A 25,726-nucleotide genomic window follows, 5' to 3' on the forward strand; every position below is an offset into this window, starting at 1 on the left:
GGCATGTGACCGTCCAGGGCCCTCCCCTGGCCCTCTGGCCGCCTGCCTCTCGCGGCCAGGCCTGCACTGCCCCAGACCCTATAAGGCCTGGGAGCCGAGAGCAGAGCCAGCTGCCAGCGGTGCTGCCCGTCACTCCCGGGGACTGCCGCATGGTCCAGGTGGGCAATCCCAGGGCACGGCTGGCCTCCAGGCGGGCGTCGGGGGCTCCTCGGGGTTCTGAGTGTGCGGCAGGAGGCCTGAAGCCCCCTTTCACGCTTTCTCTGCCTCCTTCTAGCTTCTTAGAGGATTACCATGTCTGCTCAAGATGAAGGAGGCCGGGACCCCCCTAAACCCAAGGGCAAGGTGAGAGGAGGCAGGAGGGGGAGACTCCAGCTGGGGCACGGAGAGCCCCCAGAACCCTGGGAAAGGGACCTCCAAAGTCCTGGGGTCCGGTGGGGCTTCCCCAGGCGGGGTGGGAGGGCTCTGAGAGCCACAGTGCCAATCTTCTCTCCAGTCTCAGGCTGGAGGGTGGGGGACACAAGCCTCAGCTCCTTCCCCTCTGTGTGACCTTGGGCCTGCCTTGGCTCCTCTCTGAGCCTCAGTTTCCCCATCTGTGAAATGTGGGCCATGGAAGGAAAAGGCCTCTGGAGACGTAGAGGAGGAACTTTTCCTCTGTCCACGGGAGGCAGGCTGAACCTGCCCACTGCCCAGGCGAAGAGACTGAGGCTCAGAGTGGCTAGTACACGTCCCTGAGGTCGCCCAGGAGCAAGGGCCCAAGGCGGTTTGGAACCCAGGGCTGTCTGATGCTTCCCTTGCCCCACCCCCGCCACAGCCTGGCTCCACTCATGTTGCCCCCCACCCCATGTAGACCCTGGGCAGCTTCTTCGGGTCCCTGCCTGGCTTCAGTTCTGCTCGGAACCTGGTGGCCAACACCCACAGCTCAGCAAGAGAGTCCCGGCCAGTTGCAGATCCTGCAGGTGCTCCAGCCCCCGAGGCCGCCCAGCCCCAGGCTCAGGGTGAGTGCACAGCTCCGTGGAGGCGGGGGCTCTGGAGGTGGGCCTCAGGAATGGGGGTGCCCTGGCAGGGACTCCTGCCCATCTTGGGGGGGCACTTCATATGTGCCTGCATCATCTCAATAGACCCAATGAGGCTGGCACAGTTATTTAGCGCCAGATGGGAAACTGAGGCATAAATGTGGAGCGGGAGTGGTCTGAGGTGGCATAGCCAGTGAGATGGGGGTGTGAACACAGCAGTGCCCCCCACACTCTCAACCCCTTCTCTGCTTACCCTCACCCCCTTTCAGATGCACCAAGGACCAGGGGCTGGGTGTTCTGCATGTCTCAGCTCATCGCAGATTTTGACTGTGTTCCCAGAGGGAGGCAGCAGCTTCCCTGAGGTCACACTGTTGCTCAGCCAGGGTGCCCGGGGCAGCCCCAGCCCCAAGGCCAGAAGACGAGCTAGTGCAGGGAAGTTCGGGTTGGAGTGGCTGCCCGGGCTGGGCCCTGCTCTGGGCCTGGAGCGCAGCCAGCTGACTTCTGTTCCATGTCCTCAGGCCCACAGGCAGCTGCCAGCGGGGGTGGGGGTGGGGCAGAGTGAGCCCCGACTCCTCTCCCTGCAGCCCCCCGGGTGGGCACCCAGCACCCAGGACCCAGGCAGAGAAAACTCCACAGAACCCCTGCTCCAGGGGACCGAGGCCCTGGGGATTGAGGGAGCCCCCGGCGGGGCTAGTGACTGAGCCAGGCCCACGGCTGTGGATGTCACCTTCTGCTGTCCCTATAGGGAGGCTAGGACATTCCTGACCTTTCAGGCTTTGCCCACCGATTGTGCAATGGGCACCAGGGCGGCTGATGCCAGCCTGTGTCCCTCACCCTCCCTGGGTTGCCTGACTGGCTCTTGTCCCCACAGCGGCCACCGACCCGGAGCAGATGGCCAAGGGGGCAGAGAAGATGCTGCCGCCTTCAGACAAGGTGAGAGAAGCTGGCAGAGCCTAGTCTGATGGCTTCCATCTCCCTCTGGGCTACCTCTTCCTGGGATGTTTTGGTTCCTGCCATCTGGGGGGGCTGTCATAGGCCAGGGTGAGGGCAGGCACCCTTGTGTGTCCCACTGTGGGATTCCAGGCAGTCTTCCTCTCTAGGCCTTTGTTTCCACATCTGTGAAATGGGTGCAGTACTGCCTCACTACCTGAAACAATAAGGCTCCATACGGTCTACACACCTACCACCCCGCTCCAGGCCTAGCTGAAACAGTGGTAACTCACTCACCACCTGTTAGGGTCTGGGCTAAGCACTTCACACATGCTGCTTAGTAATTAATCCTCCCAACCGCCCTGTGAGGAAGGGAGCAGTAGTACCCTGCACAATAGCTGAAGCACAGAGATGCCAAGCTACCTGCTGAAGGTCACACAGCAAGACAGGGTAGTGTGGGATCTGAATCTTGGGCAGGCAGAGGCTGAATAATAGCTGACACTGCATCTATCCTCAGTCTTGGATAAATGGGGACTGCCCATGTTATCGTGTCCCCAAGGCCTGGACAAGCAGAGTGGCTGGTGTAAGACAGCTGAGGGCCACAGCAGGCATGGCAGAGCCCTAATATAACCCTTCCACCCAGCACACGCCCCACTCTGGAGCCTTCCTCAACTCCCCTCTGCCCTCAATTCAGCCAGACTGGAGCATCTCAGAGGGGGAAGAACCAGCAGGCTCACCCTCTGGCCCAAATTAAAACAGACCCTCGCAGCTGAGGGACCCCTCCACATCTTTTCTCCCTGCCCCCTCCACTCATCCTCATTCGTGTTAATGGAGCACCTGCTACTTGCAAAGTGCTCAGGGCTTCTCAGCCTCAGCCTTCCGGACAATACACGGCTGGGTCACTCATTGTGGGGGGTGTCCCAGGCGCTGGGGGGTGTGCAGCGGCCTCCCTGCCCTCACCCACTCCATGCCTGGAACACCCACTCCCCAAAGTTGTAACTGCGACAGGTGTCCCCAGACATCGCTGGGGGTAGGATCGCCCCAGCTAAGAACCCCTGAATTGGAAACAGCATGACCTGGGGGGTGGTGACCCTGAGGCCACCACAACCCTTCAGCAGTTTAAACGATGAACTAGAGAAAGCTGCCCTTTGGAAGGTCGAAAACTCAAGTTACTGACAGCTGGCTGTGGTGCACGCCCTGTGCTTCACCTGTGCTTTTCCTGTTATTTTTCTAAACGTTGATCCTCTTCTCTTACTTGAATACATTCATTTTAAGAAGCATCTGGTCTCCTCAAACTTCTCCCTATAATGAGAAAACCAGGCTGAAAATTTGCCATAAATAGAGATTAGGCAAGATGAACAATTGTGTAATTCAGTGGCCTGCTGAGCGAGCTCAGGAGGGTCCCAGAAGTGCTCAGAAGCAGTGTCAGTGGTGGGGGGTCTCCTGAATCAGGGGGACCACTGTAGCAGAGCTTGTTGAGGCTGTGTCCTGAAAGCAGGGAGGAGGTATGCTGGGTGGGAGCTGAGCAGGCAGGGCTGATGGGGGGGATGTCCCTCTCCCCAGGGCACATGAGGAATCAACGGAGGAGGTTGGGGGTGGTTAGGTGCCTCTCAACTCTATGCTTGATCATGACTGTACTTCCTCATTAGATGATCTCCGGAGCAAAGGACCTGGTGTGCTCCAAGATGACCAAGACCAAGGATGCCATCTCCTCTGGGATGGCCAGCGTGGTGGACACAGCTAAAGGCGTGGTCCAGGGAGGCCTGGGCATGACCCGATCGACGCTCACAGGCACCAAGGATGCTGTGGCCAGTGGGGTAACAGGGGCAGTGGGTGTGGCCAAAGGGGCCGTTCAGACAGGTGTGGACACCACCAAGACTGTGCTGACCGGAACCAAGGACACCGTCTGCAGTGGGGTGACTGGCGCCATGAACATGGCCAAGGGGACCATCCAGACTGGCATGGACACCACCAAAACCGTCCTGACTGGCACCAAAGATACAGTGTCCACTGGACTCACTGGGGCAGCGAACATGGCCAAGGGGACTGTCCAGACTGGCATGGACACCACCAAGACCGTCTTGACAGGCACCAAAGATACAGTGGCCACTGGGCTCACTGGGGCAGTGAACATGGCCAAGGGGACTGTCCAGACTGGCATGGACACCACCAAGACCATCTTGACTGGCACCAAAGATACAATGGCCACTGGGCTCACTGGGGCAATGGGTGTGGCCAAGGGGGCCATCCAAACCGGCATGGACACCACCAAGACCGTCTTGACTGGCACCAAAGATACAGTGGCCACTGGGCTCACTGGGGCAGTGGGTGTGGCCAAGGGGGCCATCCAAACCGGCATGGACACCACCAAGACCGTCTTGACTGGCACCAAAGATACAGTGGCCACTGGGCTCACTGGGGCAGTGGGTGTGGCCAAGGGGGCCGTCCAAACTGGCATGGACACCACCAAGACTGTCTTGACAGGCACCAAAGATACAGTGGCCACTGGGCTCACTGGGGCAATAGGTGTGGCCAAGGGGGCCGTCCAAACTGGCATGGACACCACCAAGACTGTTTTGACAGGCACCAAAGATACAGTGGCCACTGGACTCACTGGAGCAGTGGGTGTGGCCAAGGGGGTCGTCCAGACTGGCATGGACACCACCAAAACCGTCCTGACTGGCACCAAAGATACAGTGGCCACTGGGCTCACTGGGGCAGTGAACATGGCCAAGGGGACTGTCCAGACTGGCATGGACACCACCAAGACCGTCTTGACAGGCACCAAAGATACAGTGGCCACTGGGCTCACTGGGGCAGTGAACATGGCCAAGGGGACTGTCCAGACTGGCATGGACACCACCAAGACCGTCTTGACAGGCACCAAAGATACAGTGGCCACTGGGCTCACTGGGGCAGTGAACATGGCCAAGGGGACTGTCCAGACTGGCATGGACACCACCAAGACCATCTTGACTGGCACCAAAGATACAATGGCCACTGGGCTCACTGGGGCAATGGGTGTGGCCAAGGGGGCCATCCAAACCGGCATGGACACCACCAAGACCGTCTTGACTGGCACCAAAGATACAGTGGCCACTGGGCTCACTGGGGCAGTGGGTGTGGCCAAGGGGGCCGTCCAAACTGGCATGGACACCACCAAGACTGTTTTGACAGGCACCAAAGATACAGTGGCCACTGGGCTCACTGGAGCAGTGGGTGTGGCCAAGGGGGTCGTCCAGACTGGCATGGACACCACCAAAACCGTCCTGACTGGCACCAAAGATACAGTGGCCACTGGGCTCACTGGGGCAGTGAACATGGCCAAGGGGACCGTCCAAACTGGCATGGACACCACCAAAACTGCCTTGACTGGCACCAAAAATACAGTGTCCACTGGACTCACTGGGGCAGTGGGTGTGGCCAAGGGGGTCGTCCAGACTGGCATGGACACCACCAAAACCGTCCTGACTGGCACCAAAGATACAGTGGCCACTGGGCTCACTGGGGCAGTGGGTGTGGCCAAGGGGGCCGTCCAAACTGGAATGGACACCACCAAGACCGTCTTGACAGGCACCAAAGATACAGTGGCCACTGGGCTCACTGGGGCAGTGGGTGTGGCCAAGGGGGCCATCCAAACCGGAATGGACACCACCAAGACTGTCTTGACAGGCACCAAAGATACAGTGTGCACTGGACTCACTGGAGCAATGGGTGTGGCCAAGGGGGCCGTCCAGACTGGCATGGACACCACCAAAACCGTCCTGACTGGCACCAAAGATACAGTGGCCACTGGGCTCACTGGGGCAGTGGGTGTGGCCAAGGGGGCCATCCAAACTGGAATGGACACCACCAAGACCGTCTTGACAGGCACCAAAGATACAGTGGCCACTGGGCTCACTGGGGCAGTGAACATGGCCAAGGGGGCCGTCCAAACTGGAATGGACACCACCAAGACTGTTTTGACAGGCACCAAAGATACAGTGGCCACTGGGCTCACTGGGGCAGTGGGTGTGGCCAAGGGGGTCGTCCAGACTGGCATGGACACCACCAAAACCGTCCTGACTGGCACCAAAGATACAGTGGCCACTGGGCTCACTGGGGCAGTGGGTGTGGCCAAGGGGGCCGTCCAGACTGGCATGGACACCACCAAGACCGTCTTGACAGGCACCAAAGATACAGTGGCCACTGGGCTCACTGGGGCAGTGGGTGTGGCCAAGGGGGCCGTCCAAACTGGCATGGACACCACCAAGACTGTCTTAACCGGCACCAAAGATGTGGTGTCCACTGGGCTCACTGGGGCAATAGGTGTGGCCAAGGGGGCCATCCAGACTGGCATGGACACCACCAAGACTGTTTTGACAGGCACCAAAGATACAGTGGCCACTGGGCTCACTGGGGCAGTGGGTGTGGCCAAGGGGGTTGTCCAGACTGGCATGGACACCACCAAGACTGTCTTAACCGGCACCAAAGATGTGGTGTCCACTGGGCTCACTGGGGCAGTGGGTGTGGCCAAGGGGGCCATCCAGACTGGCATGGACACCACCAAGACTGTCTCGACCGGCACCAAAGATACTGTGGCCACTGGGCTCACTGGAGCAGTGGGTGTGGCCAAAGGGGCTGTGCATACTGGGCTGAATACAACCCAGAACATTGCAACAGACACATGGGACACCGTCTATAGTGGCGTGACTAATGCCGTGAATGTGGCCCAAGTGGCCGCCCAGGGGGGCCTGGACACCTGGAAGGCCGTCTCTGTGGACTCTAAAGATGCTGTGACCAGTGGGCTCCGCAGGGCAGGGGGTGTGGCCCAAGGAGCTGTGCAAACTGGCCTCGGCACCATCCAGCATTGGCTGCCTGGTTCCCAGGATGCCACCTCAAGTAGACTCGCCAGTTCCAGGACCTCGGATGAAGGAGGGGAACAAACCATTCAAAGCCCTCATGAGGCTCAGTCCTGCTGGGTCTCCACATCCCCGCACAGTCTCTGTGAAGGCCTGGACCTTGCAGGTGAAGCCACCGCCAGCACAGAGGACCTCGTGTCAGCTGTGATGACATTCACACAAGAGGCCGTACTGGGCAAGGAGGATGTGGGACACGGGGCCACCACACATGGCCACGAAGGGGCCCAGAGCTTCGTGACACTCCGGAATGAGTTGGAGGAGCTGGGGGAGATCTTCCAGCCCATGAGTGCTGAGGAACAAGGTGAGAATAGGACAGGCTGGTCCCAGTTCCCAGCAGGGGCAGGTCATTTGTACAACCCACACCCCTGATGCCCAAGGGGCCTCTTGGGTTGAATGACCCCCACTGTCTTCCCTTCCAGCTCGGCTGGCTGTCTCCCAACCTAGGCCAAGAGTGCTCACGGCCGACCAAGGAAGCTACTTTGTGCGTCTGGGTGACTTGGCCCCCGGCTTCCGACAGCGGGCTTTCGAGCACGCCCTGAGCCACCTGCAGCATGGCCAGTTCCAGGCCAGGGCCGCGCTGGCCCAGCTCGAGGATGCCTTTGTCAAGGTGGTAAGAGCCTTCCCCTTCCCCTGGTGCCTTCCTCAGTGCGGGGACTCAACAAACACGCCTGTCGGCCACTAAGATGGCTCTCTCACAAGGCTCGTGTCCAGGGAGCACGGTGAGCACGAGGCCAGATCCTTGCAGCCGATGAGGGTGCCGAGGAGGAGGCAGGGCAGCTGTGCAGAGGGGTGGGCTGGGCAGGAGTGTGTCCCTTTGAGCCACATGGTGTGGAGTCATGGGGAAGTGGGGACCCCAAGGACAGACAGTGGTCTGAGAACCAGCTAATGTGTTCCAAGGAGCAGCAGGGCGGCTGGGGCTGGAAGGTGCAGTGAAGTGGGGGACAGGGTAGGAGGAGCCCATGTGATCTGGGTGGGGTTCAGTGATGCAAAAAAGGACCCAATCAAAGGTGACTTGAATGCCATCCCGGGGATAGGCACTGGGCCAGCAAGGCCATGCTCTCTCGCTGTCTCCACTCGCTTCCTCTGACCCAGGCTTTCTCCGCTGCAGCCCTGCTGACACTTGCGCCAGCTCCCTGTGGGTAGTGCGGGTGGAACTGTGCATGGTAGGAAGTTTAGCAGCATCCCATCCACAGCGGATGCAGATGGTGATAGGCCCCCAGCTCTGAGACTCTCCAAGTTCTCAAGGTCATGGCTCTTAAATGTTGAACAGCCTCACCGACACAGGTGGTGAGGAACCCAGCAATGCTGCCTGAGTCAGGATCCCTGGGGTATGCTCAGGCACCTGTGTTCCCAGTCAAATTGAACCCCAATTTGAAAACCACTGCTCCAACCCAGAGGATCTCAAAGAGGACACTCCTGTCCCCAGAGGACACTAGGCCATGCCTGGGGACATCTGGGGTTGTCACACTGGTGGTGCTCCTGGCAGCCAGTGGGTGGGGCCGGGGATGCGGCTCCAGGACTGTGAGCAGAGGAATGGCCTTATCCACCGGAGGTTGTATTTAAGAGAAGCACTCTGGCTACTGTGGAGAGGACAGGCCACAGGGGGTCAAGGGCTGGAGCTGGGAGATGAGAAGGTTTCTGCAAAAATCCTGGCAAGTGCCGACAGGACCTTGAGAGCAGCAGTGGTGGCGAGGCAGGTGGGTTCTGGATGTTTCAGAAGCAGAACTGTGAGGGTCTGCAGCCAGGTTAGATGTGGGAAGTGAGAAAGAGACCCTACGAAGCCTTGGAGACTTTTAGCAGCAGACACTTGGAGATGCCGGGTAGGTGGGGTGAACATTAAGAGCCTGGCCTTAGACAACGTAAGCTGAAGATGACTAGTAGGCCCCCCGATGGAGTCAGCTGCTGGGATAACAGCTGGATGGGTGATCGAAAGTTGGGGCCAACATTTGGTCCACACGCTGACCCTCACCAGCTCTTAGGGGGACAAGGAAGATTAGCCAATGTATGGTGGGGGATAGGGGACTCCGAATGTACCAGGGACCCAAAAATCCAGGAGGAAAAGGTCCGACTGAGCCCCCACCGAAGGGGGGAGATAAACAACAAAGAAACATGGTAGCTAGACAGTGATGTGCCTCTGGGGAGAGTAACAGAGATTTGACAGGGAAGGACTGGGGGCCACCGCACCAGGCCAGAGGAAGCCTTCTCCAGGCTGAGTGCAAAGGCCCTGAGGCAGGACATGGGACAGCATGCAGGACATGGTTAGGGGACAAAAGGAGGCCAGCGTGGCCCAAGCAGAGTGCATGACGGGGTGTCAGCCGGAGATGGAGTCGGAGGTGTCCCAGGCAGACCGTGCAGGCCATGGTGAGGAGGTGGATTTGGTCCAAAGGCCACTGGGAGATTTGAGAGGGTTTTGGAGCTGCGGTGTGTCATGGTGACACTGACACTCTGCTGTCTGAGCCCCCGAGTACCTCATGAGGAATCTGGATAACTGCTTCTAGATGCACCATCCTGGTGCGGCTGGCTCTGAACTGGAGGCCTTTCCGCCATGCCATGGGAAAGGTGAACACCAGGCTCCAGGGCCAGCCAGGCCTGGGAATGCTGCCCCTGGTGGGGGGCGTGGGAAAGGTCCCTGCCGAGAATCCATCATGTCTCTGCTGGGCTCTCCTTCCAGACTGAGAAAGCCCAGCAGGCTCCAGTCAGGCAGGACCAGGATCAGAGCAGCGGAGCAGAGGAAGCCGGTGCCCAAGAGGTGCTACCAGGGGCCTGCGCTCCCGCCCCCCGACCCCCTGAGCCCCCGCTCACCTCACTCCTCTGCCCACAGGTGCCAGACGCCGGGGCTCTGTCCAAGGCCTGCGGCCTCATTCAGCAGCTCCACGTGGCCTACAGCGCCCTGGCCTCCGGCCTCCAGGGCCTTCCTGCCGAGCTCCAGCAGCAGGTCGGCCAGGCACGGCGCAGCCTCTGCGAGCTCTACAGCGTCGTCTCCTCTGCTGACTGCGGTGCGGAGCTGCCGGCGGAGCGCCTGGCTCAGAGCCGCTGGGCTGTAGTCCAGGCGTGGCAGCGGCTGGAGCAGCTGCTGGAGGGCGTGCAGCACAGCCCTCCGCTCAGCTGGCTGGTGGGGCCCTTTGCCCTGCAGCCCGGGGGGCAGCAGCTGTAGGAGCCCCTCCTCTGCCTGGGGAGCCCTCTGCCGAGCCTTCTCCCTGGCCTGAAACCAGCTCCAACCCCCGGAGCTCCGGCCCCTGCAGGCTGGCACCAATGGAGACACCAAGCTGCCACACCACCCACCCGGCTCCCGCCCTGCCCACACTGTCCACCTTTCTCCCCGAGCACGGCTGGACCTTCTCCTGGCCGAGCGGCCTCAGGCTGCTAAGACCCTAGACGGGGGCCTTCGCCTGAATATCTCGAGCAAGTGCTCCAATTAGGAATGAGAATTGGAGTCGTGCCTAAGTCTCGAAGGCTCTCCACTCAGCACCTGCACTCCGACCCTTTTATCCTTCACGTCTAGGGCAGGTCATCTACCCAAGTCTGGGCCCTTTAGCTGCCAGCTTAGCAGGCGGCTCTGCTCCTCCGTCCTGGGCTCCAGGCAGCTCCACCCTTGCTCTCAAAGCACACACCCCTCAGCAGACAGCCCACACCCCAAGTACCAGAACGCCACCATCGTCCTGAGGCAGGCAGGCTCCCACCGCCTCTGCTGACCCCTGGAGGGGCCAAGAGGCTTCAAGAAGACCAAGCTGCAGCAGCCACCACAGGCGAGGACTGGCCTTTGCAGGCAGGGGATGAGCACACGTCCCTTCCTGCCTCGGCCCACTCGCCTGCTGGCCCATCCACATGGTCACGGTTGAGCATAACGACACCAGAGCTGATGTTCTTGGGTCCCCAAGGTGCCTGGGCACAGAGGCTGCCGATGAAGGAATAAAAGGGCTCCCTTACAAGGAACAGGACCCTAGAGGGCACGTGACAAAATGTGCTCGACATGCACTCAGGTGTTGGTCACATGCTCCAGCCCACAGACGGGCTGGGATGGCAGCCGTGGGTCCACGGCCCCTTCCTTCCTGGCCCTGCTCTCCCTGGAGCCTCAGGGCAGCCTGGTGATGGATGCCGCATGTGGGAAGCTGGAGCCACAGAGGTCCTGCCCCCACCCCTTGCCCTGTTCCTGCTCCCCTGGGGCAGAACACCAGCAGCCTGACCCTTGTTAAAAGCCCCTATTTCCTAGAACCTGTATCACGCCAGCAAACCCCTGGCTGTCTCCCTGATGGAGGGCTTGAAGCGCACCCTCCTCTCAGAAATGATGGGGTGCTCTGAGCTCCCGGACGGATGCGCCAGCTCCCCTCAGAGGGTCACCATGGCTGCCAGGAGCCCTGAGAGGCCCTGCACTTCTGGCTGTGACCTGCACCCGGTCCTTCCTTCCTTGGTTTCCATCACGTAGTCATCAGAGGTGGTGACACTGGAAACAGTCATTCCCAGAAATTGAGCTCAGTGACAACCTCAAGTCTAACCACACCATGGCCCCTCTCTCAGTTGGGATGTAGGGGCTCAGCCACGGGCAGGGCAGAGGACACACAGCAGAGGCCACAGTTTAAGCAGCAGCTACCGTGGCTGAGAACCGCGCACATGTCTGCCATCTGAATCCAGGTGACAGGTGAGGCAAGAGAAGCCCCAGGTGGGATTGCCACTTGTCCCACGTCACACACATCACACAGCAAGGCTTGCCCCCAGCACCCACACCCTCTGTTAAGCACAGTGGACAGTCTGCACACATCTCCTGGCCTGAGGGCTGGGGTCGGTGCTGCCAGGGCTCTGGGTCTTGCCCTGTGGGCCCCAGAGCCACCGCAGCCTGAGCGGGAACAGGAAACGGTCAGTTGATGGAGTGAGGCAGCGGCTGCTCCCACCCAAGCACTGGGCCACAGACACAGGAACATCAAACCACAGCCTCCTTCCGAGCTCCGAAGTTGAGAGGTTTGTATTCCTCCTCCTGGACTTTTGGAAAGGCCTTGCTCCACCCCCACTGACTGTCAGCCCTGTAGGGCTGGGAGCAGCATCAGAACCAAGTTCACAAGCGCTGTTAACGGTGACCCCATGGCTTAAAACCCTCTGTCCCGCGACAGGCCCTTGACTGCTGCAAGCCGCTCCCCAGCTCTGGCCCAGCTGTACCAGTAACACCACTAGAAAACCAAGCCAATAAAAGTGACTTTTTTTTTCATTAAAAAAACCCTTTATAGTCATTTCATGTTGGTTGGAAATCACAGAAATTAGGCAGAAAAAAACCCACGGGGACAAATACAAACGAACAGCACAGCGTCTCCCCAACAGTTCTCTGCTCCCCGGGCGCCGGGAAGGAGCCAGGCTGGCCTCGGGCCATCTGCATGTGGCAGCGGGGCCTGGCCGCAGGCTGCCGGGCTCAGCTGTCCTCGTCGTCCAGGGACTCCGAGTCCATCCGCACCCTCTCTCGCTCCTGCAGCTCCTTCCCGGGCCCGTCCAGGTCCGGGCCCTCCCGCACGCTGCTGGTGGACGGCACGGGTTGGGTGAGCAGACCCCTTTCCTGTCTGTCCCCCTCCTATCACCTACAGAGACCGACGCTCCCCCAGCCAGGCCTGCAGCCCCGCACGCACAGGCTGGCCCTGGACGCTCAGCATGGCCAGGGTTCCCTCAATAGGGGTCTAGGGGGCAGCCGCAAAGGTGACGGTGGGAGGCCAGCATGTGGGGGCAGAAGTCCCTGTGGCCCTTACCCCATTGGGAGCAGCTCAGACATCAGCGTGCCTTCTCTCAGAAAGTCGCCCCGCAGTCCCAGTGACACTTACTCATTGTGTAACAGGTCCTCGGAGGAGCCGCCCCCTGGCCCCTCCTCTGAGTTCTGTTCTTCCTCCTGCTCCTTGTCCTCCGTGCTTTCCCCCTTCTGGGACGCAGCCTCACCGTTCACAGGGGCTGAGAGATCTGGGGGGAGAGAGCCTCATGGGACACTGTGGGGCTGTTGTCGGGGACCCCTTAAACGGTGCCCATAGAGAACGAGCAGGAGGCGAGTCGGTCTGGGGCAGGAGTCCTGGAGGACTCTGGACCTGCCTGCATGACTGCATTCACTTCCACCCCTGAGCCTCTGGACACATGGGGACAGCTGGCTGTGTGCAGGTCCTTCCTCTAGCCAGCCCCCAGCCCTGACCACACAGCCTGGAGGAGGGAGGGGCGGTGGGCAACACTGGTAAAAAGCCTGCCACAGCCCAGAGATGAGGAAAGGCTCCCCCTCCATGCTTTCCCCCAGGCAGTGTTGGTTAAGCTATCTTGATGCCAGTCTGAAGGGCTGCTCTAAGCATCTCTCACCACAACCATGTGACCCCATCAGGAAGGAAGGCTCTCTGGTCCCCTACAAAGATGCCCTTTCTCCTCCCAGCCATCTGTGCCCCTTCCCTCCCAGACCTCTGCGATTGCCTGTCCCAGTAACGCTCCACACCTGGCTGCACACAGACAGCCTCCCATGCTATCTGCACTGAGGGTCTGGAGCCTGAGTGGCCTAGGGGTGTGTGTACCAGGCGCCAATGCCTCGTGTACACAGCCAGCCTGTGCAGAGAGTGCCAACAGGATCGTGCCACCTGGGCTGTTGGAGAGAAGCTCCAGGATGCTCTCAGGGCCCTGAATGTGCTGAGCCCTCTCCCGCCAGCTCCTCACCAGTGCTCGCCTCGTCCTCCGCCCTCTCCGTGGGGGCCTCCTCTCCAGCTAGCGCCTCCTCGGCCTTCTCCACCTCGGCCCTCTCCTTCTCCGTCCCAGTTCTGGTTGCTTTCTGGATGGCCTCGATCTTTGGTCCCAGGACCCGAGACTTGAGCCGTGTGTAGACCTCCGCAGCCTTCTCCATCACCTCCTTGTTGGCCTTGTAGCGGCGGATCTGGCCACCAAGAGGTCTGGCTCAGGAGGCGCAGCCAGCCTCAGCCCCCGCCCAGACCCTCCCCTGTGCACAGCTTCCTCCTCGCTGACTGTGGCTGCTGTGGCCGGGCACCCGGCTCCCAAGCTGCCCTCTGCCCCCCTGACCAGCCCCTTCCCCCCAGGCTCTTGCCATACCTTCTTCAGTGTGGCCACCACGTCTGTGTTCTTCTGGAGGATCTGTGAGGTCACCTGCAGGGTCCCCAGTTCCTCTAATGCATTCAGACACCTCTTCACATCCTGCAGGGCGGCAAGGGCAATGAGGGACAGCTCCTAGCTGAGAGGGTCCTTGGGGCCCAACAGGGCAGAGAAGGACCCCCTGGGGCTCTCCCTGCAGGGGAGGGCTGAGTGACAGGGACCCCAGGGACAGTGGGAAGGACCCAGAACTTGAGGGATCTTTGGACTTTGCATGGCACCACCTAGTGGAGATGCAGAGCACTGCACCTCAGGAGGCCAAGCTAGGCCCTCAGCAGGGGGGACCCCCACGTGAACAAGGACCCCATGCTGCCCACCCTGTGGGAGCCTGGGTTTGCCTCTGTGTCCTGAAACTTCTAAGGAAGCGCTAGCAGTGAGGGGCCAGGGGGACCGTGACATGACCTCTGCACCCAGGGGAAGGTCTCACCGGATTGTCAACCTTCAGAGCGAACTTGATCTCGCTGTGCAGCTTCTGAAGCTTCTCCTCCACAGAAGGTTCTGTGCTCAGGAGAGAAGGTGGCACCGAGGCCTGAGCACGGAGCCCCAGGCTGCACCGAGGTGCTCCTGCGGCCCCTCCCAGGAGCTGGTTGGGGACCTGCCCCAGCACCGCTCCGGTGACAGGAGCCAGCCCTTCCACAGCCATCCCTCCTCCCTCTCAGTGACGACGGGGGCTGCAACTAGGCAACCGGCCCCTCACCTTTCTTCTTCTCAACCTTCCGGTCCGGTGGGAACCCTTCCGACCGCTTCCGGGTCCGTTCCACCTTCACGGGCCTGTGGGGAGTTGAGCCCTTAGACGGCCCCACCAATGTCCCCACAGCCTCCATCCTCCCCACCAAGGGATGACCCACAAGGGGTGACCCATGGTCACTGTGGAAGGAAATCTACAGGAGGCCCAGGAATCTGGGAGAAGAGGGCTCAAGGTCCGGTGTGACCTGATTTAGGGCTGCACCCGAGGGGACAAAGACCTCACCCTTCCTTTGGGTCTTTCTAGCAAAACAACACGAAAGCCCAGAATTCCTTGTTTAATTATGTAACTGAAAAATATATAAAATAAACAAGGTCCTACTGTATAACACAGACAACTATATTCAGTATCTTATAATAAACAACAATGAAAGAGAATATAAAAAACAATGTATATAATTGAATCACTATACTGTACACCAGAAACACAATATTGTAAATCAAATACACTTCAATTACAAAAACAAAACAAAACAAAACAAAAAAACAGGGGCTAGGGGTCAGTGGCCAGTTGTGTAAAACCCAGTGCATGAATTCCTAAAAGGGACTCCACTATGAACAACTATATGCCAATAAAATGGACAACCTAAAAGACAGGGACAAATTCTTAGAAAGGCACCATCTCCCAAGACTGAACAAGGAAGAAATAGGAAACATGAACAGACCAACTACCAGTACTGAAATTGAATCAGTAATTTAAAAACCCAACAAACAAAAGCCCAGGACAGACGGCTTCACAGGTGAATTCTGCCAAACATTTAGAGAAGAGGTAACACCTGTCCTTATGAAACTATTCCAAAAAATTGCAGAGGAAGGAACACTTTCAAATTTGTTCTATGAGGCCACCATCACCCTGATACCAAAACCAAAGATATCACAAAAAAAGAAAATTACAGGACATTATCACTGATGAGCATAAATGCAAAAACCCTCAACAAAATACCAGCAAGCCGATTCGAACAATATGTTAAAAGATCACACACCATGATCAAGCGGGATTTATTCCAGGGGTGCAAGCTCTTTCATTATCTGCAGATCAAGCAGTGTGATACACACCACATTAGCAAACTGAAGAAAAGAACTGTATGATCATCTCAATAGATGCAGAAAAGCTTCTGATGAAATTCAACATCCATTTACGATAAAAGCACTCCAGAAAGTGGGCATAGAAGGAATGTACCCCAACATGATAAAGGCCACGTATGACAAACCCACAGCTCACATCATACAAATGGCAAAAAGCTGAAAGCACTCCTTCTAACATTAGGAACAAGACAAGGATGCCCACTCTCACCACTTTTATTCAACAGAGTTTTGGAAGTCCTAGTAGCCACAGCAATCAGGGAAGAAAAAAAAATAAAAAGAACCCAAATTGGAAAGGAAGAAGTAGAACTGTTACTGTTTGCAGACATGATACTATACATGGAAAATTCTAAGACGTCACCAGAAATCTACTCAAGCTCATCAATGAATTCGGAAAAGTTGCAGGATACAAAATTAATATACAGAAATCTGTTGCATTTCTATACACTAATAATGAAATATCAGAAAGAGCAATGAAGGAAACAATCCCATTTACCATTGCATCAACAAGAAGAAAATATCCAGGAATAAACCTCCCTAAGGAGGTAAAACACCTATACTCTGAGAACTGTTAAGACACTAACAAAAGAAATTGAAGATGACACAAACAGAAAGATACACTGTGTTCTTGGACTGGAAGAATCAATACTGTTAAAATGGTCACATTCCTCGAGGGAATCTACAGATTCAATACAATCCCTATAAAATTATAAATGGCATTTTTCACAGAACTGGAACAAAAAATGTTTTTAATTTGTACAGAAACACAAAAGATCCTATACAGCCAAAACCACTTTGAGAAAGAACAGAGATGGGGGAAATCACGCTTCCTGACTTCAAACTAATACTACAAAGCTACAGTCGTCAAGACAGTATGGTACTGGCACAAAGTCAGACACATAGCTCAATGGAACAGGAAAATCCAGCCACCTACTTATGGTCAATTAATCTACGACGAAAGAGGTAAGAATATACAACGGAAAAAAGACAATCTATTCAATAAGTGGTGCTGGGAAAACTGGACAGCTACATGTAAAAAGAATGAAATTAGAACATTCTCTAACACCTTATACAAAACTAAACTCAAAATGGATTCAAGACCTAAATGTAAGACTAGATACTATAAAACTCCTAAAGGAAAACACAGGCAGAACACTCTTTGACACAAATCTGAGCAAAATTTTTTTTAATCCATCTCCTAGAGTAATGGAAACAAAATCAAAAATAGACAAATGGGACCAAATTAAACTCAAAAGTTTTTGCACAGCAAAGGAAACCATTAACAAAATGAAAACACAACCTATGAAATGGAAGAAAATATTTGCAAACAATGTGACTGACAAGGGCTTAATTTCCAAAATATACAAGCAGCTTATACAGCTCAGTATCAAAAAACCAAACAACCCAATCAAAAAATGGGCAGAAGATCTAAACTGACATTTCTCCAAAAAGACATACAGATGGCCCATATCGCTAATTATCAGAGAAATGCAAATCAAAACTACAATGAGGCACCGCCTCACACTGGTCAGAATGGCCATCATCAAAAAGTCCACAAACAACAAATGCTGGAGAGGGTGTGGAGAAAAGGGAACCCTCCTACACACTCTTGGTGGGAATGCAAACTGGTGCAGCCACTATGGAGGACAGCATGGAGGTTCCTTAAAAAACTAAAAAGCAGAGTTATCACATGATCCAGCAATCCCACTCCTGGGCATATATCCCGAAAAGACAAAAACTCTAATTTGAAACGATACACGCACTCCAGTGTTCACAGCAGCACTATGTACAATAGCCTAGACATGGAAGCAACCCACATATCCACCAACAGGTGACTGGATAAGGAAGAAGTGGTGTATATACACACAATGGACTATATACACGAAAAAAAATTTTTTTAAAGAATGAAATATTGCCATTTGCAGCAACATGGATAGACCCAGAGATTATCATACTAAGTCAGTCAGACAGAGAAAGACAAATATCATATGATACCACTCATATGTGGAATCTAAAAAAATGATACAAATACACTTCTTTGCAAAACAGAAATAGATTCAGAGACATAACAAACTTATGGTTACCAAAGGGGACAAGGGAGCAGTTTGGAAAAATATAAATAAATAAATGAAAGGCGCTCCAATTTGACACTGGGAAATGGTAGCATGCATGTTACCACCCCTCCGACTCTGTCCTGCTCGGGGGTCCGGCTGCCATGTTCCCAGTGCACAGGTTTGCTCACTGCCAGCTGGGATTCCACGGAGAAGGTGGGCAGGGAGATGGGCTCTGTTCCCCAACGTCAGTGGGCCTTGGACTTAAAAAGTCCCCAGTGGTCCAGGGACACTTTCTCCCTTAGGTAGTTCTAACACTGGGTGCTGGGTCATTCTCGGGGTGGGGGGCATCCTGGGCACGGTGGGGTGTTGGGTAGCCTCCCCGGACCCCACCTACTGGATGCCAGAAGCCCCCCAGCATGACAACACTGCCTGCTGTTCCCTGGGGGCAGGGTCACTCCGAGTGAGAGGCATGCTCCAGGAAGGACCGCAGTCCAAGGCAGCGGCTCCTGCATAACCTGATGCGGCCCCAAGAACCAGAATAAGCCAGGACCTTCCTGCAAGGGGTAGGGGTGCCCAGGATCATGGGGACCAGGACAGGCAGGCGGGAGAACCCCCAGGGGCTGTGGGAGGAGAGGCAGAGCAGGAACTGACCTGGCTCGAGGCTTCTCTTCAGAGCGCCCTCTCTTCTCCTTCTGGCTGGGTCTCCTTGCGGGCTCTGTGCTTTGCGGTTGCAACTTCTTCGCAGATTTCTTCACCTGCAGCAGCCAGAGAAAGGGAGAGGCTGGAGCGGCAGTGCGGGGTTGCCCAGGATCCATGAGCTGTCCCCTTAAAGATATAGCTGGACACACCCTGCTGCCACCTTCGCGCTGATGGGAGCTGGTGGGTCGGGCGAGATGGGATAGGAGGAAGGACCCCATTTCCAGTCCATCCCTGGACAGCAGCTTCTCAGGCCCTGAAAGGACTACCCAATGAGGAGGCGGCCCCACTGAACTCCTCTTGCTGAGCAGGACCCCTCCCAGGCCAGGGAACTTGGTCCCGTTTTTTCGACAAAAGGGAGAGCAGTGGGGAGAGGAGAGGGCATTGTCCTGCTCCCTCCTCCTCCTCCTCCTCCTCCTCCTCCTCCTCTCCCATTGTGCGGGGCTCTAGGCTCGGACCAGCAGGTGATGGGCCTGGGAGGTGGTCAGATTCCTGGATTCAGGCTGGCCTTTGAGTGCCACGAGGACAGGGAGCTAATGGGCCTGCAGTAGCACACAGTGCTAATGGTCCTGTCCCTCCTGTCCTCCCCTCCTCCTTTTCTTCCCCCTTGATCACTCTGGTCCAGACATAAAGGCCTCTTTGCTGTTCCTCCCATACACCAGACACAGTCCTGCCCTAGGGCCTTTGCACGTACTACGCCCTCTGCAAAGAATGCCTTTCCCCCAGGTATCTTCCCAGATCACCTCTCACTTCATCTTACTTCATTTAGATCCTTACTCAATGCCACCTCCTCACTTGAAGCCTTTCAGGCCTACACCCTCTCACCCCAGCAGCTCACAACCCCCTACCCCTGGCTTCACTCTTCACCTTGGCACTGAACGCCCTGGAACACACCACACACCGTCCTCAGGCCGTCCACTCGTGACCAACCACTGCCAGCCTCCCTGCCCGGAATGTCAGCTCCTTAACAGTGGGTTTCTGTTTCCATACGGCCCTACTGCCGGTTCCTGGCGCCCAGCAGACGCACAAGGTAAAGGGACGGGCTTGCTAGAAGCGCCAGCGAGAGGAGGAGCCTCCCGCACCCCGCGCCCTGCCCCCGCCCCGGGGACGCCCGCGCACCTCTCTGTCCAGCTCGGCCTCTGGCTCCGAGTCGGATGAGGACTGGGGGCCCCGGCCCCGGCCCTTCCGGCCCCGCTTCTTGACAGGCTCGTCGTCGTCCTTGAGCTCGTCGCCGCTGCTGCCCCCGCTGCCCCCGGGCGCGGCCTCGCCGCGCTCAGCCCGCTCGCGCCGCCTTTCCTTCTCCTCCTTCTCCTGCTCGCGCAGCCGCCGCAGCTCCTCCTCCTGCTCCCGGCGCCGCCGGGCCTCCAGCTCGCGCCGCCGCTCCTCGTCCCGGCGCTTCCACTCGCTGATGCGGTCTACCTCGTCGCTGTCGCTGCGGGTGCGGGCCGGTCAGGGCTCCGGTCCCAGGGTCCACCCGCCGCCTGCGCCCCGCAGCAGGGCCCTGGCACCCACCTGTCGCTGCTTGAGCTGGTCGGCGGCCTCTCAGGCTTCGGTTTCCGCCCCCGGGGCTTGGGGGGAGGCTTCTCAGCTGCGGCAGAGGAGGAGGGGGTGGCCTCAACCAGCTCTGCCACCAGGAGCCCCCCAACCCCCACAGGCCAGGCCCAGGGAACCAGGTGGCACCTCCCCAGCCGGCCTACCTGGCTTCCTGCCCCGAGGAAGCTTCTTTACAGACACCTCTGAGTCAGAGGAGGAGGAGGAAGAGGAGGATGCCGAGGAGGACGCGGACCTCGCCATGGGCACCGGCTCAGCCTTGGCCCCGTCTGATTCTGCTTTGGAGTCTGAGTCAGAAGCTGAGGGCGCCTTCTGGAAGAGGCCGGGGCGAGGGTGCCCCCAAGTGCCCCTGCAGCAACCCACCTCCCCAAACCAGAAACCCTTCCTTCTGGCCCAGAATCTGTGCCCACAGCTGCCTGCTTGTTCACCTGAGTCAGGGTGGGAGACCTCCCTGCGCCTCACCGCCTCCTCCAAATGCAGGAGGCACAGACTTGTACATGCATGTTTACGTGCGCACACACACACACCACATATGCTCACAGACACCACACACACACTCATATTCACTTGTATATGCACGTAATACATACCCGTGTACACGCTCACAGACACGCACACTCCACACCCACACATATAGGCACAGACACACGCTTGTACACACACTCCTGTACATAGACAACACACTCCTACATGCACACACGCACACAACACACACATGCTTTCTCTCTCTCTCTCACACGGGCCCCTAAGAGTGCGCTAATCCCTTCCGACGCCAGCATCCCAGCACTGCATATTCCAAACTGCCTCTAAGTCCCTCTCGGGGTCGGTGGCGGCTGGGTGGCTGCCTGCGCTGGGGAGGTGCTTTGTGCACACAGTGCTCGGAAACCACAGGACGAAGCCACAAGTGAAAGTGGAGGCAGAAGCGGTCCCTGGGGTCTCCTGGGGGCCTGCAGCCTACCCTCCTCCAAACCGGACCGGCTCTGCCGCAGACCATGGCTGCTGCTGCTTGAGGGGCTTCCACAGGCCGGCAAATAGGAACAAAACAAGACAAAACTCTGTACCTTTTTCTTCCGTCCTGGAAGGGGGCCCCGCCGCGGGGCCCGGACCACGGCTTTCTTCTCAGGGGTGAAGTCCTGGGCAGAGAGAAGAGGGCTGGATGTGGCACTCGCTGGCCGGCTGCCACTCAGCCCCGCCTGTGCCCCCCTCCCCCGGCATGCCCGCCTGGGGCCAGCCAGCGGCTCACCTGGTCACTGGTCTTCTCCGACTCAGAGGAGCTTTCAGAGTTCTCCTCCTCGGATGGAGACATGCTGCCTTGATCCAGGTCGCTGGAGGCCTTTCGAGCCCGTTTTGAGACCGACATCTGGAAGGGAAGCAGCACGAATGGATCAGCAACTGAGAAAAATCCTGTGCTCGGCAGAGCTGTCTCCCTCCTGACCACCCACAGCCCGGGAAGAGCTGAGGCTCAAATCCACAGACAGAAAGTAGATGGCGGGGCAGGGAGCTGGGGGAGAGGGTGGGGACTGAGTGTTTCACTGGCAGAGTTTCAGTTTGGGAAGACGAGAAAGGTTTGGAGGCAGATGATGGGGATGGTGGCACAACAGTGTGAATGTACTTAGTGCTACTAAGCTGTGCACTTAAAAGTGGCTAAGATGGTGAATTTTACGTTCTGTGTAATTTACTACAATTGAAAAAAAATAAAGAAAAACCAAACCAGGGATCTTTTCCCGAGAAAAACACGTAACATGTTTTGGAACTAGACAGAGGGAGTAGTTACACAACGTTGTGAATGTACGAAACACCACTGAATTGTACATTTTAGAACGGTTAGTTTTTCTCTGAATTTCACCTTAATAAAAAAGATTGTTTAAGTACACACATACACAATTCTGAATTCAGTTTCAGGGGCCCGTGGACTCCCAGATGTCCACCCAAAGAAGCCAACTTCAGAAATCATATAAAAGAAGAACTGAGGAGGCAGAGGACTGAGATTGAGAGACAGGTCTCTGCCAACTGACGGCCTCGTCCGCTCGCGTCGTCGGCCGTCGCTTTAGTTACACTGCGCCTGTGCCTCTGTCCTGTCACGGCCGAGACTCACTGGTTCTCTTCACAATCATTCATGGAGCATCTCCCCAACTCCAGGGCCTGTCCAAGGCCAGGTGTGAGGGGCAGCACTGTGTTCCCCTAAAATTCCTACCCTGAAGCCCTGCCCTGCCAGGACCTCAGAACTCGACTATTTGGAGACAGGGTCTTTGAAGAGATAATTAAGATAAAATGAGGTATTAGGGTGGCCCTGATCCAGTGTGACTGGTGTCCTTGTAAGGAGAGGAGATCAGGACACAAACACAGAGGGAGACCACTCGAGGGCACGGGGAGGAGGCCGCCGTCCTCACGCCAAAGAGAAGGGCCTCAGAGGGAACTGACCCCACCGACCCCTGGATCTTGGACGTCCAGCCTCCAGGCCTGTGGGAGGACAGACGGCTGCTGTTTAAGGCCCCTGTCTGTGGGTCAATGATATCAGTGATGCGCCAATGAGAGATGAGGCCCCAACTCCACCTAACCTGTCCTCTGGTCGGGAGAGACCAGCGGAAACTTCAGGGAGGAATCAAAGAGTGAGTCCTGGGGAAGGAAAGGTGCGGCGGGAAGGGGCGTCCATGGCGGGGCGGTCAGGGAAAGGCACGGGGAAGCCTGCAGGGAGGCCGAGGAGACGCAGGCACAAAGTCCCTGGGTGGAGGCGGTGGGAGAGGGCAATGAGTGGTTAGGGAGGGGACGGGGCACGGCTGGGGCCGGGCCTGCAGGAGTCTGGCCCCATTTCCCAGGACGAACGGCCATGCTGAGGCCGGCGCCCCTCACACCTCGGCAGGCCCCCTCCTGGGCAGGAGGGGATGGGGATGGGCGGGACCCTGGGTCCAGTTCACTGGGACAGGGAATGTGTGTTTTCCCTTCTCGCCTGTCAGCACAGGGACTCAACCCAGCACTCAGGGAACCCAGCATAACCCCAGGACACTTCTGTTCCCCATGCACAGTTACATTCTGTCAGATTCTCGAAGCAGTCACAGGTTGGGCGTTTCAAGCCAGGGTGGGGCCTGGCTCCCCAGATGGAAGGGCAGGAATCGTGACGACTAAGATGACTGAGGCAGGACCTTCTAGGCGGGGCCCAAGGGGAGGATGTGGGGAGGGATGGGGGCAGCAAGAACCTGTGACCCCAGAGAGAACAGAGCCGGGCAGACGGCTCAGCAACCCTCCTGCCGGACTCTGGGGCCCCTACTCCCCGAGGCAGCGGCGGGCTCTGCTGTGAAATCCTCACAACAGGAGGCCTTCCACAGAGAGACTGAGAAGTGTGAACATGAAGACCAGATCCAGAGACTCACAGGAAAACAGCGACAAAGTCATGTTAACTAGAGAGAAAGCACAAAGCTGACCCAACGGAAAACCATGGCATCCTCCCCGCCACCGCCCCTGCCATGGGGGCAAGGAACACCGACGACGAGCCGGGGCACGGGGTTAGGAGGGAAGAGGTCTTCTAAATGTCTCCGAGTGCGGAGAAAAGGTGTCGTAGTAGTGAATTCTCAAATTCGTTTAATGCAAAGCTGGCTCCACCATCCACCGCAAAAAAAAAAAAAAAAAGGCTGAATATATACTGACCTACAAATAGTGGTTTATCTCTATGGGGTAGGATGGGGGGGCATTCATTTTCTACTTATTTCTGTTTAACTTCTCCAACAACTGTAAACCGAAACAGCAGGGACTTTTTAAAACCAATGCCCAGTAGATCATGAAAAGTTGAGGGAAAGCTTAATGCCCAAAATCTTACCAAGATATTAGTTAGAATTTAGTCATACCATAGATTACTTCTCAAGCACTGAAAACTGCATCATAAAATAATATTTAGCGACAAGGAAATGCTCTCATTTTAGGTGGAGAAGCAGCACGGCACATACTGTACGTATGACTGCCAACTCTGTACTTTACCCGCACCCCGACACAAGGCACACGCAGGAACACTGAGAAACACATCAGGGTGTTTCTAGTCCTCGGCGCAGAAACTGTCTCAGTGCAGGCATTTTCCACCAGCTTCTTTATGCTGTTGCATCTTTTCTTTTTTTTTTTGCATCTTCTAACTTATCTATGAGCGTGGCTTATGGTTACAACTGGAACCAAAAGCAAATGTTATTTTTACAAATCATAAAAAGAATGCCTTACTCTAGCAAAAGAACTTGCTGCTAAATCCTGGTCCTTCCATTCTGCACCCAAATACTCAGAAGCAGTCAAAAGGCAGAGGAGAGGAAAAAAGGCAGGAAAGAGAATCTATCCAAGAGAACTTAAAACTCACGTCCACACAAAAACCTGTTACCTGAATGTTCACAGCAGCATTATTTGTAACGGCCCAAAGCAGAAACAACCCAAATGTCCATCAAGAGATGGATGGATAAACACGTGGTCCCTCCACACACGGGAGCATCACTCAGCCGTGAGCAGGAGAGCAGCTCTGACACCCGCTCCCACGTGGACAGACCCTGAGAACATGATGCTCAGTGAGAGAAGCAGACACAGGACACACAATGTGTGACTCCATAGATATGAAACGTCCAGAACAGGCCAGTCCACAGACAGAGAGTGAATTCCTGGTTGTCAAGGGCTGGGGAGGAAGATGGGGAGTGACTGCTGATGGGGACATGGCTTCTTTTTGGGATGATGGAAAGCTCTGGAACTAGACAGAGAGACAGAGGTGACAGTGGCACAACTTTGTGAATGTACTAAAACCCACTGAATAGTACACTTTGAAAGAGGGCATTTCATGATATGTGTACACTACCTCACTTTTTTTTTTAATATATGTTAAAAAAGAAAAGAAGGAAAGGACAGGCAGGGAGAGCAGGCTGCCAGATGGGACCCCTGGTGGGAGGAAGTCCCCCCCAGGCCAGGTGCGCCGCCCCGCCCCTACCTTCAAGGCCACTGCCTTCCGCTTCAGGCCACTGTGGTCGCTGCTCTTGTCCGAGTCCGAGTCACTCTCCATCCTGTCACTGGCAGCTGCGGCAGTCACGGCAGTCACAGCCATGACCCCCCGGTCCTCCTCGTCTTCGCTCCCGCCCACTGGGTCTGCTTCAGGGGCCTCGCTGTCGGAGGAGCTCACCGGCTGGGGCGGGGGCAGAGACAGCGGGTCACCACCAGGCTGGGAGGGCTTCCCAACCAAGACGGCAACTCACAGGACAGCGCCTACCTGCAGGGTCTCAGGTATCAAGGCCCGGCCGCTCGCTCCCCAAATGAGGGAACGGAGGCCCAGAAAGCCCCGCGAACTGAGGTGGGAGGGCAAAGTGGACACGCGTCCTGGGCGCTAGGATTCAAGCACTGTGGGGTCCAAGGGCAAACCCTGGGTCAGTGACGTAAGCCTCTCTGTGCCTCAGTTCCCATATCTGAGCAATGGGCACAACACCGCTTGGGCCTCATGGGGCCGTGGCGAGGATGAGGCAGAAGTGATGTACTCAGGTCAGTGCACAGAATAGCAAGAAGTCCATCAAGGTTTGCTTTTTGTAAAAATCATTATCATCCCATTATTTTTGAGGAGGAAGATGACCTAGGGCAGGATTGCTGGGCTTGAACTTCTGGTGCTTCTACGTGTTTAACCCAAAATGCAGGCTCAGGCAGTCACAGCCACAAA

General features: G+C 56.6%; 2 protein-coding genes across 7 annotated transcripts in view; one reads left to right on the top strand and one right to left on the bottom strand.

The window, feature by feature from the left end:
- PLIN4 (perilipin 4) lies at window positions 1–12,050 on the top strand. 4 transcript variants are annotated; one of them, XM_074351050.1, is made up of 8 exons: window positions 1–158; window positions 275–342; window positions 848–995; window positions 1,885–1,946; window positions 3,593–7,145; window positions 7,264–7,451; window positions 9,516–9,593; window positions 9,666–12,050. In XM_074351050.1, the coding sequence occupies exons 2-8, from the start codon at window positions 292–294 to the stop codon at window positions 9,996–9,998; spliced, it is 4,413 nt and encodes a 1,470-aa protein (XP_074207151.1). In that variant the 5' UTR covers window positions 1–158; window positions 275–291; the 3' UTR covers window positions 9,999–12,050. The 4 variants fall into 4 exon arrangements, with proteins under 4 accessions (XP_074207151.1, XP_074207149.1, XP_074207148.1 ...); XM_074351048.1 differs by lacking the exon at window positions 9,516–9,593; XM_074351047.1 differs by lacking the exon at window positions 9,516–9,593 and having other exon boundaries at window positions 3–158; window positions 7,264–7,454.
- Window positions 12,027–25,726, bottom strand: part of HDGFL2 (HDGF like 2) — a 22,329-nt gene continuing 8,629 nt past the window's right edge. Inside the window, exons 4-16 of one of the 3 annotated variants that reach the window (XM_074351058.1) lie at window positions 25,013–25,204; window positions 21,314–21,430; window positions 21,132–21,203; window positions 20,217–20,379; window positions 20,032–20,107; window positions 19,639–19,951; window positions 18,475–18,578; window positions 14,640–14,713; window positions 14,370–14,440; window positions 13,886–13,987; window positions 13,499–13,712; window positions 12,640–12,772; window positions 12,027–12,342 (exon numbers count right to left, since the gene is read on the bottom strand). In XM_074351058.1, the coding sequence (XP_074207159.1) occupies window positions 12,240–12,342; window positions 12,640–12,772; window positions 13,499–13,712; window positions 13,886–13,987; window positions 14,370–14,440; window positions 14,640–14,713; window positions 18,475–18,578; window positions 19,639–19,951; window positions 20,032–20,107; window positions 20,217–20,379; window positions 21,132–21,203; window positions 21,314–21,430; window positions 25,013–25,204 (1,734 nt within the window). In that variant the 3' untranslated portion in view covers window positions 12,027–12,239. Of the gene's footprint in view, window positions 12,343–12,639; window positions 12,773–13,498; window positions 13,713–13,885; window positions 13,988–14,369; window positions 14,441–14,639; window positions 14,714–18,474; window positions 18,579–19,638; window positions 19,952–20,031; window positions 20,108–20,216; window positions 20,383–21,131; window positions 21,204–21,313; window positions 21,431–25,012; window positions 25,205–25,726 lie in introns of all 3 variants that reach the window. The other 2 variants (XM_074351059.1, XM_074351057.1) reach the window with 2 other exon arrangements.

This window comes from Camelus bactrianus, chromosome 22, assembly GCF_048773025.1.
Source record: "Camelus bactrianus isolate YW-2024 breed Bactrian camel chromosome 22, ASM4877302v1, whole genome shotgun sequence".
Lineage (NCBI taxonomy): Eukaryota > Metazoa > Chordata > Mammalia > Artiodactyla > Camelidae > Camelus > Camelus bactrianus.